General features: G+C 43.2%; 1 protein-coding gene across 2 annotated transcripts; it reads left to right on the top strand.

Moving 5' to 3' along the window:
• Positions 1 to 3763: 3763 nt before the first annotated feature.
• Positions 3764 to 8517, top strand: LOC102303425 (interleukin-17C). 2 transcript variants are annotated; one of them, XM_005923974.3, is made up of 3 exons: positions 3766 to 6231; positions 6310 to 6530; positions 8146 to 8517. In XM_005923974.3, the coding sequence occupies exons 1-3, from the start codon at positions 6208 to 6210 to the stop codon at positions 8378 to 8380; spliced, it is 480 nt and encodes a 159-aa protein (XP_005924036.2). In that variant the 5' UTR covers positions 3766 to 6207; the 3' UTR covers positions 8381 to 8517. The 2 variants fall into 2 exon arrangements, with proteins under 2 accessions (XP_014189593.1, XP_005924036.2); XM_014334107.2 differs by having other exon boundaries at positions 3764 to 6530.
• Positions 8518 to 11545: the final 3028 nt, after the last annotated feature.

Raw genomic sequence — 11545 nt, 5'->3', positions numbered from 1 at the left:
CTGGAGGTGACCTCAGATTCGGTTATTTTCCATTGGATTTATGTCACTGCACAGTTACATTTCACTAATTCTGTAAATTACTGAAAATGAACAAAATGTCTGCATTACTCGATTATTCACCCGTCATTCGTAATTTCTTGGACACTTTAATGTCACCTCCCAGCGCTCTTCACAAACTTCACTCTTTGATGCTGTAGTACAGGAAGATGGTGTCGCAGGTGTCGACTGGAATGCCCCTGAAACTCTGCCGCCTTGGCTGGATATTTTGCAGAAAGTCCCACGTCACATTCCTGTACGTACATCAGCCCGACCGAAACAACAGAAGGCTGTTCATGTTTGCATCACTGCGTCATAGTGTGCATGCAGTATGCTGCATGCACATGAGGGAAAATCTGCAGAAATGCCTCAATATCATTATGTATTTAAAGTATGTAAATATGCAAAGAATCCCAAACAGCTCTTCTTGGTTTCATCCACAGTTTGTGCTTTTCATGAATCATAGCAGTTAGACTCTGTTTGTCTGAAACGCTGAATTATAGACAAACCTAAAATTCCTGACACTAAACAGCCTTTTACACACATCTAAAGCTTCCATCACTGTTACATTATTTCGGTAAATTTTGCCTGTTCCTCTTCCTTTTCCACTGACACCAGGTAAGCAGTACACCTGGGAGGTTAGGTGCTTTATAAGAGTAAATTCCTGCCTCAGATATTCACGAGTATCCATTGGGGCATACGTAAATGTTTAAAGGTTATACTTATGTTCCATATATGTGTGCACGATAACAAAAAAAATGCATTCTTTATTTTTTGTGCATTTTCTATGAGTTTCATGTACAAAGGATGATTTTCATGAGACAGATCAGGATTTACGAGGTCGCCACAGATAACATATGAAAAAGTCCAAAGGAGCTGCAGACTTGCTGCCAAATACACCGACTAAAATGATACTATAATAAAAACTCGTCAGGTTTCCGAGGCACTGACGTCCCGCCGACAGACAGAAGGCTTCACGTTGGTCTCTGTGTGTAAACGCCGTACACGTGCAGGACTGCTGAGTGTGAGATTACAACATTTCTGACATGTTAGCTGCGAAAACAACTGAAAGGAATATTTAAAAAAATCTGAGGATTAGATTCAAAACCCAAAACAATGACAGTGAGAATCCGTCATCCTGAATCATTGCAGGTGCCCGAACGATGATGTGAGTGTGGAAAACCCGTATTGCATGCCCTGGTTTCCTTGTCACTCGCAGAGAGGAAGTCGGTCAATGGGAGTGAAAGGGTTCAAAGAAGCAGGAAGAATCGGCCTTTTAATTCTAATCAAACACATATCCTCTTTCCTCTGTGGGACAGTGATGCAATGAACAGGTTTGACACACAGTTATTTATAGAATCAGTGGAGGAAGCTGCTGAAATTGTTTGTTTTTTAATTCAGCGTAATTGTTAATTGTTAGACTGGTTTTGTGTGAAGGCATCAAGCTTTAGCAGCAGGCTGAGGTGAACTATTAGCTACTGCCTGTGTTTTTTAAGATTTAAGACTTTTAGAATCTTAGCACAAACAAACTCGTTTCAAGTTGATTTTACACGTAAAGTTAGGACGTCTCACAGGCTGATCTGGCAGGCGAGCTCTGCTTCTAAATACAGGCAGCAAGGCTTTATAGCGAGAGGGAGGAGACTGCAGCGGCGTTGCATCACCTCACTGGTTTCTGTGCCAAAAAGCACCGTCAAAGACACAAAGAGCATAAACTCCACACAGAGTAAACAAGGAAACTCTAGCATAAGACTAATTGTGATAACAGAGGCTGGATTTAATCAGTAACTTGTAAAAGCACTGTTACAGTTTCACTTTGAATCATACAGCTGAAGGCCCGTACCCTGAACGTTTACCTTAATAAAGAATCCCAGAAGGAGCTTAAAGACATTTTAAGCTGAAAGATTGCGAGCTTTGTTTGCCCTGAATTTTACCCCACAGGTACCAAACAAGCTTCCCTCTCTCTGCACTGAGGGCTTCAGAAAAGCTTCCAGAAGCAAATGCACCGTTAAAAACACAGGTGGGAAGTGAATAACTCGCTCTTATCCTGGTGTGACAGAGCTGACGTCACACAGACCTAAACATTGGAGAAAAAACTGACTGAAACGTTGGTGCTGAGTCTGTGGACAATTGCCACAGACTGTAGCCGTGTCCCAATTCATAGGCTGCATTTGTAGACCGACTACGTCACAGCGATGGGACGAAGGCTGTCCAAATTCGAAGACTCCAACAAATGTGTCCTCCTTTTCCCCAGATTTGAAGGATGGCTCGGGTGTATCCTTCGTATCCCACCATATCCCATAATTCCTAGCGCAGCCCAGCCAATTCCAGCTTCCAACATTGGCGGCAGCTATTTAATTTTAATATTACTCTTATTTCTCTTTCTCGGTCACAAAATAAACTTTTAAGATAATTTCAGGCGAGAATGTAGCTGTGTAAACTTCAAATATCAGCTCGGTTTATCAAGACATCGCATATTTGAGACGTCTGTTACCCATCAGCTTGGAGCGGACCATGAGGTCAAGGCTCACTAGAGCCGACGAGAACAGCGAACTCCCGGCACATTGTTTTCAGACCCTCGCGGTCTTTTGCTACTCAGGTTAAACATGATACATAAGTCACTTAGATAACTTAAACATGTTATTGTTTGGCTTTTTTCAGTGATTTTATTTGTTCCTGAGTAAATCGGTTTGGCTGAGATTAAAGTTCTAGTTTTCATAAACGTCAAACAAAAAACTGATTAAACAGAAGTGTGAGATGGTCGAGTTTATTAAACTCTACAGAGACAGCGGTGATGCTGAAGGCCAGACCGTCCCATTTCACAGCCTCACGCTTACGGCTTTCTCTATCTTCGAAGGACCCGGCCTACGTAGACCGCGAAGGCCGGGTCCTCATGCTGAATTTGGACACAGCATGTATGTAAAGGATGGAATTAGGCACCATCTTTAGTCAACAACTGATTTTGGACTCTGCAGTCAGACACATGAACATTAGCAGTGTGGCTGCTGCCACCTTAGACTTTCAAAGCCAGAAGTGACCACATTTGGATGACAGGCTGGCGTGCTAAGTTACCAGCTAACTCCAGTTAGCTCACTCCACAAGCTGCATTAATTTAAAAGGCCAGTAAACCAGGATAGCCAACAAACTGTCAGTCACACGTGTCCATCAGGTTGTCTACAGTCTACCATGTACTTACAGTTTCAGGGGTGAGGGGCAGTGAGTGCACCCAGCACAGCCAAACCCTGCAGTCTTTGTTTGCTGTGTGTGATCTGAGGCGACACTCAAAATTCATGCATTGCACAGTGACTTGGTGTGTGCAATGTTCTGCATGTGAGTGAACAAAGTCTTAATTAGAGATTTTCAGAGAGTCCTGGACAAACAGCACACTCGAGCTGCACACGCTTAGGCCGCTCTGTGGTTTCCATGGTTACCGAGTAACAGCGGGAGTTCAGAGCTGCTGAATGGAAGCGTCGCATCATCTCAGTTCACTCTAATGGACTACGTTGTACTGCAGCGGTGGATCGTGGAGCCTCACAGTAGTTATGAAAGTTATCCCCATGCTAGCCGCGCCGCAGAGGCACAAGCTATGTCCCAATTCATAGGCTGCATCCTCCTGAGGACCTGGCCTTCGCGGTCTATGTGGGCCGGGTCCTTCGAAGTTATCTAAGTTATCTAAGTGACTTATATATCATGTTTAACCTGAGTAGTGAAAGACTGCGGGGGGTTTGAAAACGATGTGGGGGGAGTTCGCTGTTCTCACCCCGGTCAGCTGTTCTCGCCCCGGTCAGCTATCGAGCTGGTGGGTAACAGACGTCTCCGAAAACGTTGGAGCACTTTTGCAAATATGCGATGTCTTGATAAACCGAGCAGATATTTGAAGTTTCTACAGCTACATTCTCGTGTGACACAGAAAGAGTAACAAGAGCAAAATTATAGTTTAAGTAAAATTATAACTAAGTAGCTGCCGCCATTGTTGGAAACAGGAATCGGCTGGGCAGTGCTATGAATTCTGGGATAGGTTGGGCCATGAAGGATACACCCGAGCCATCCTTCAAATCCGGGGAAAAGAAGGGCGCATTTGTTGGCTGCATTTGGAGCAGCCTTCGAATCAGGACAGCCTTCCTCACCTGGCTGTGATGTAATCGGTCTACAAATGCGGCCTCCGAAGAATGTGGCCTATGATACGTGCCTACAGTTTGCGTTTGAGATGCATTTTTAAAAGGTAAGAAGTTAAAAACAGCTCTGTATTTTAGCAGCACATGTTTCACTTGGCTAAGCACTTGCAGGAAGTATATGAAGGCTATATGACCTACGTGATGAGGCAGGGGCCCTGCAGGTTATCAGCCCGGCTTCTCTCAGCCTGAACGCAGCACATTCTCGTGAGTTATTCTGAGCTGTCACGATCTTAGGGTTTTCCTCACTGGGCCGAGGGGAGGGGCAGCAGGAGGAACCGGTACGTAGCCCCGCTTCCTGTGCGTGATCATACTTCCTACATTTGTCATATCAAAATTACTACAGCGGCTGAGTCCTTCATTTTTAGGTTAGTTCCTTTGTATTAAGAGTTTATGCCTTTCCTCACAAACTCCCCGAGTGAAAGTAATTCATGTGTCTGTATTTTCCTGCTTAGTTACTGCCTCTCACTTCCTGTTTTAACTTGTCAGCTTAATGTCTCTGCATTTTTAATCGTCTCTGCATGCTCCTAACCAGCTTTGGATGGCGTTCACTCTGCTGACCTTTATGGAGGTTTCATCAGATGAAATAAAGGCTCGCCTTTGTTGCTTCAGTCAGTTTTCCTCATCCTGCTCCACATGACTTCAAATTCATCAACCCACCAAAATAGATATTTAAAATGTATTTAAAAACAAACACTAAATGTTTTGTGTTTATTTCCTCCTTCGACTTCTGCTGACCTCAGAACCTCACTCCAGCAGCAGGAAGTGAATGTAGTCTGACGCTTGAGTCAGCTCGAGTGTGTCATTGCATCACCAGGACACATCTGTGGAGTGATAGGGTAACTACAGGGTGCGCCACACACAAGTGCTGTTATTAAAGTATGAGGGAGCTGCGAGGGCTCCATATTCCTGATGGTGGTCCAGCAGGAGGATGGGCCGGGGTGGGAAGATTTACAGGGATGAAACTCAGTGCCTGAGAACTGATGTCATATCATGTCATCATGCACAAAAAATAGAGCTGAGACCACAGAGAGCTCACCGGCTAAAAACTGTGAATTAAGATAAGATCACAATCTGATTCATGCAAATACTCACATTGTGAGAACACACATCATGAGTCACCCCGCTGCTGTAAAGTAACTCATCGCTCCCACTTTTCTGTAGCCTGCTGTTCCTGATGCTGACAGTCCACGTGACAAAGTTTCCACATTTTTCTACAGAAAAATATGAGCAATGAGTGACTTCACAGGAGCAGGGTGACCCCAAGAGGATTTTTTTCCATGTGAAGAGTCAGGAATGACCTCGTTTTATTTTTAAATACATACAATACAGTGTTTCATGGCGCTGTGTTGACATTTTGAAAACTTTTCATTTGAGTTCTTCTTCTCTCAGAAAAAGAAGCCGACAGAAGCTTTTGTGACTCTGATGTGTAAACACTGAGATGTACTGTTGAGGATCAGAACGACAGCAGTTGCAGAAAACCTGACAATATTCACGTTTCAGGGGATAAAAACCTTTTTCTGTAAAACATAAACATCTGTCTCTACCTTTAAAAAAAACAAACCAACAATGAAACGTGTGAAATGTTTAAAAAGAGCTCACGGCGGAGTTTATTAGAGGTACGAGGCTGTCTGCTCGCGGTGTTCTGAGAAACCATCCTACTCTGACAAATCGTCCTACTCGTATTATAATTTGACGGTGACTTGTGACTAACCCTACCCATAACCTTAAGAAGTATTCCAGAGAGAAAAAGTTAATTTGGGTTCGGTGTTATGCGCATGCGCCGCGTCAGCGCAGAAACATTGGTTAGGACGTTTTTTGACCGGTCACAAACACAGCGCACAGCCAGCAGAGGGGCGGGGCCACACGCGAACTGTTTCTCATGCGGAAATGTTGATTTTGAGGAGATCCCCATGGCAACCAGGCAACCGTAGGAGCTCCGCTTGTCTATTTAAAGCAGCTTCAATGGAGCGTCCGCCAGTCTCAGCCGTCCGAAGTCAAGATGGTCGCGAGCTTCCTGCAGTTGGTAAATCACATCACATTAGCGCCCCGGGCTCGCGGACAGCTCTCTCTGACTCTCACGCGTGTTTCTGCCACTTTGCAGATCTCTCTGCTGATCCTCCACGAGCTCTGCGCCGCCGCCTCCAACTCCACGTGTCTCAGCGCCGAGAAGGTGGAGGTCCGCGAGCGAAAGTTTGACGTGAACCTGAAGAAGCTCGGCCTTCAGCGCGACGCCCGCGAGAACCAGAAGCTGACCACCTGCGAACAGGCTGCCCAGCAAATGCACGAGCTCAACGGCCGCGCGCTGTCTCCGTGGCGTTACTAGTAAGTATGGAACCCGCAGAGGGACAAAAATGCTCAGACAACAAACAAACAAACAAACGTGTTCTTTGCCTCATCGTCAGCATTTAAAGCGCGCTTTGGGGAGCAGGTTCGATACACTTTTACTTGATTATAAATGTAATTTATTTAAAATGATAAAAAGTTGTTTAAAATGTTATTTTAATGATTTTTTTTTACCATTCTACTTATTGAAGCCAGTTTAGATGATGGTGGAAATGAGAAATAATTTGTGTAGATCATATTTGTAAAATTATTTGAGTACATTTGAAACGATGTTGTGTTAATAATACTAGTAATAAGCTGGCAGATGCCTGTATATCTGCCTCTCTGTGTGCATATGTAAGGTTATATGTATATGTAGCTCACATCTTTTTTTCCCCTGTATTTAACAAAACCCAAAGGAGTCACTCAGCTTTGTGGATAAATGAACGTTATCTCATTAGATGGCATGTGCTGCTCTGTGGTTAATGAATTACATAGTTAAAGTAAATAATTATGTTAAAAGCAGAATTTTTACCGTTTTGATACTCACATTAAGTCATTCATTCAAAGTACAGTAAAAAGTATTTAACTTTTGTCTGCAATAAACCTGCATGTAGCACACCAGTGAGTTAAAAGTGTTATTTTAGATTAATACTAATTCCTGATTCATACACCACTATCATTAACTCAAGTACTGTAAACAAATACTTGCAGCCAAATGTACATGAAGTAGGCTCCTCACAGCCCTGTTTTACTAGCATAAAAAAAATAATTTACTGCATATATTTATATATGGAGGATTTGGAAAATGTATATGTTATCAAGAAACGGTAAAAAAATAAATAACAAAATGAGATGGCAGCTTAGTGAAGTAAGAGTTCAGTGAACTAGAATGTGACAAAACAGGTCTGTGTTCATGTAGCACACAGGTGTGTTGCAGGTGTCAGCTGCAGACTAAAAAAACAAATTCTAATCAGTGTTTAAGGTTAACTACAGATGTCATTGCTGGGTGCAGTGTTACCAGAAAATGTGACTGTAGCTGAGATGTAGATGCATTTGAGAGTATATACATCATGCTTTGGTTCAGCAGCAGGTATGGTGGATGTTTTTGACAGTAAGTAAGATTTCATCAGAGTGACGGCCTGTGGAGGAAGCTGCACAGATGTCTGTTGGCGTACAGTGCTCTGTAGCGCCTACTGGAGGGCAGGAGTGGGAACAGGTTGGGTCCAGGCTGTGATGGTCTGCAGTGGCGTTGCCTGCCTGTTTCCTGATTCTAGATTTGTACAAGCCCTGAATGGAGGACACGTCAGCAGCAGCAGTGACTTTCTGTGCAGTCCTGACTTTCCGGTGTATTCTGTTCTCGTTCTGTGTGGTGGCTGATCCAAAGTTTGGATGTGCAGAGAGCAGGCTGGATTATTGCGGAGTAGAAATGGATGGACGGCTGCTGAGCTGGTTCAGGAAGTTCAACCTGGAACCAGCGAGCAGATGAAAGCTACCAGCTTTAATATTAAACGAGCTTTGATTTGAGAAGCCGCGTATTGTCCTGACTGAATCTGCTGTGTGTTCACTGTCTCCTGCACGTGTTGAGGTCTTTTCTGTCTGTCTGTGTCTCCAGCATAGACCGAAACGACAGCAGGTATCCACGTGACATCATCTTTGCCGAGTGCCTTTGTAAGGGATGCATCATCGACGGGCGCGAGGTGAACAGCTACAACTCTGTGGAGGTTCGGGCTCCGATGGTGGTCCTGATGAAGACCACGTGTAAGGACGCAGACACATATCGAGTCAGGAAGACGCGTATCGAAGTCCCGTTGGGCTGCACTTGTGTAAGGCCCAAAATTACTAAGTGATCTGAGAAACTAAGCTTTACTCACACTGAAGGCCATTTATAGCTGTGCAGCACCTTCACTTACACTATACGAATATTTATCACAGCTTTCTGCCTGCATGTGAAAATGTTTTCTGTAAGTAGTAGTAGAAGATTTTCTGTCCTGAAGCTGCCAGTCCACACCACAATATCTCAGCAACTATCCAGGCCCGTTTTGGTCTGGATAGTTGAGAGAAACTAACCGTGATCGGTCATTCTGGAGTCTTAATCATAAACAGCACCAACACTAAAGCGCAGACAGACTCAGAGGCTTCACGTCCTCAAAGAGCCTCAGACCTTTGCTGTGTGACAGAAAACTATTACAGCTGCTGCGCTGCTTTGTGCAAATACATATCAAGCTTATTTAATATAGCACTTTATCTCCAACTACCTGTAACTTTCCTTCGTCATTCAGACGTTACTTGCAAGTGAAAACTGGTGGTGATTTCTTTTTGTTTAAAACTGAGTTGTGATGAACACGGATCCATCATCCGTCCGAGCATCAGTCTGCTCTGTAGAGTTTAATGAGTGACTTAAATCAGGCAGGACTGCAGTCAGTCAGGTTTTTTGATTATTTCTTGGAATAACTCGTCTGAAAGCAGCTTGTTTCCACCTTTCAGTAAACGTCCAACCAACAGACCAGAAAGTCCAAAGAAAGTGAGATTTCTTCCCATGTTTTTTTAAATTAAAAAGTCTCTTTTTCCTCACACGGTTAAAACTGTGAGACCTGCAGGTTTAACCTCTGAAGCACAGAGACTTCACCAAAGACACGAGGATGTGCTTTCACACTTTAGTATTTATTTTGTTGTATTTTATTGTATTTTTTGAGTAGTTTGCACATGCAGATTAATGTGAAATGCCACTAAAGCAGAGTGCCGCTGTAGCTTCACTTTATGCCAGAGCGGCTGGAAGCGTGAACAGAAGATGAATAGTTCAACATTTGGGCAAATCTGAGGCCAGGAGACGTTAGCTTAGCTGAGCACGAAGCCTCGAGTTTTAATGCAACGATGAGTCCAAGGAAACATTTTAGTATGTTTCATTTACCAAAGAAGAAGCAGAGAGACAGTCAGCTGATCGACTGTTTCACGGTCAGTAACAGCATCATGTAAATGCACTGAAGAGTCCATAATTACTGTCGGGACTTCAAATAAATATGTTTTTAATGTGACTAATGTTGTTGTCAGATGGATGCAGAGCAGTAAAAAGCTGGTGAGGTCTCTGACCTGCAGCAGAGTAAAAGTCAGGATGCTCGAGCTCGGAACAAGTGGCTGAAAATCCTCTAAAGCTGACTTGGTTTGGATCCTGGCAGAAACGCTGTGAGCCTTTACAGAGACGCACCTTTTTCTGCTCAGCTAAGCAAACAGCTTCATGGCTCCACATTTAGCAGAGCGATGTGAGAGCGGTCCGACCCCCTCAAGCTGTGAAGGAATCAAATGTTAAACTATGCAAAACAGGACAGTATTGGGCACATGCACAATATGAAGAAGCTGCACATGAATTAGCTTTAAAGAGACTAAAAAGTAATGAAGAGAGGAGAATGAATGTGAAGAAATGTTTTAGTTTCACTATATTTCTTTGAGATATTGTTCATGTTTTTATTTATTTGTATTTTCATGTGAGGTAATGATGCAGATTTGATCCCTTTGAAGAGATTTTTAAAGCTGTTTTTGTCAAACTGTCAGTTTCTGCTGGATAAAGGTGTAAAGCAGGGGTGTCAGACTCAGTTTGCATTGTGGCCACATACAGCCCACCCTGTGTTAAAAGGCCCGGACCAGTGAAAGTGGCCTTTCTGTCAGCGTAAAGAAGCTTAAGTACAAATTTAATCCCTGACATGTGTTGATATGAGACCAAGAAGGGCAGTCTGCACAGTACAGCTCAGTTTTTCTACGTGATAAATAAAAGCAGCTGCAGGAAAGAAAGAAACCTGCCAGCCTGACTCTTTGGGCTTAAATGTTCAGAGAGCTCATTCCTCACACTGTACTTATAAAACACCAAGTTTTTGTTAATTCACAGAAAACTTTTACTGTAGTCTCATTATTGAAAAAAGAACTTTTCTGCCCTCAAACTGATTTTCTGTTATTTTATTTCTGTGTTATAGTATGAATGTGGATGGTGGATGTCTTTATCAGTAAGAAAAGCTGCAAACTTATGGAAATACAGTTCAAAGGGCAAAATGTATGCCTTCCTTCACTTGTTCCACCGGCCGAATTAGAGTCTTTGCTGGGCCCCGAGCCTCCTGTTTGACACCCCTGATATAAAGACACCTGTGAACTTTAAAATTGTATTTTTATTTATTTAACCAGGAAAAATAAAACTCTTGAGATTAAAATTTCTTTTACGAGAGTGCCCTGGCAAAGAAGCACAAGGACTGACTTTTTGCTTTAGTTTGTGTTATAAATGTACCGTCAAAGCTTTGTTTTTATTTCTGTAATCTTTACGTTATAATTTCAGGAGAGTTTAGAAGCGAACTGGGTGTGCGCTGACATGAAGCCGCGTTTATTTCATTTACACTTGTGAAATCCTCCCTGACTCCTGTGCGGCTGATCGTTTCACCTCAAAACGGTTCAACATCTCCTTAAACGAACATTGTATAACTATTTTACTGCCAATAAATGAATTTGTTTCTATGATTTGTCCTTTTGTGTCTTTTCTGTAAGTCCTCACAAGTGTCTACATACAGCAGTTTCTTTAATCTGTCACATGGGGGCGCTGTGTTGCATAGGGTCAGCATGACCAGTTTTGGATTCTTTGCGTTAAGACGCCGGGGAATCTATCTTCTGAACTGGTTCGGAAATCCAAGATGGTATGATCTGTCATCTTCATGCTTCCCGTCCTTCCGTCATGACAGGGATAAATGTAAGGAATGTGGAAGAGCACAGACTGTAAATGTAACGACTGCAGTGGACATGTAGGGAACAAAGGTGGTGCAGAGGTGTTGGGTGGTTATGGCATTAAGGAGAGAAATCCTGATGTGCAGCATCTTCTGTGAAACATGGAAATGGGTGTAGAAGGTGCAAGGCGGTGTCAGATGGTAGTCTGTAGGATGGCTTTAAGGAAGAAGCAAGCGAAGGCAGAGGCAAGGATTAAGTGGTGGAAGTTACAGAAGGACAAATGTTGCTCAGAGTTCAGAGAGGAGGCACAGGATGAT

The sequence above is a fragment of the Haplochromis burtoni genome, unplaced genomic scaffold (genome assembly GCF_018398535.1).
Source record: "Haplochromis burtoni strain Fernald_Lab_line unplaced genomic scaffold, NCSU_Asbu1 Contig_69, whole genome shotgun sequence".
Taxonomy (NCBI): Eukaryota; Metazoa; Chordata; class Actinopteri; order Cichliformes; family Cichlidae; genus Haplochromis; species Haplochromis burtoni.
Note: the sequence above shows the minus strand (reverse complement) of the source record. Positions and strands in the feature narration are given on the sequence as shown.

What these genes read in the sequence shown, in the direction of transcription:
- LOC102303425 (XM_014334107.2), top strand. Translation starts at nt 6,208, where the DNA reads ATGGTCGCGAGCTTCCTGCAGTTGGTAAATCACATCACATTAGCGCCC. An exon ending in CTGTCTCCGTGGCGTTACTA is followed by an intron (nt 6,531 to 8,145) that starts GTAAGTATGGAA and finishes CTGTGTCTCCAG; the next exon opens with CATAGACCGAAACGACAGCA.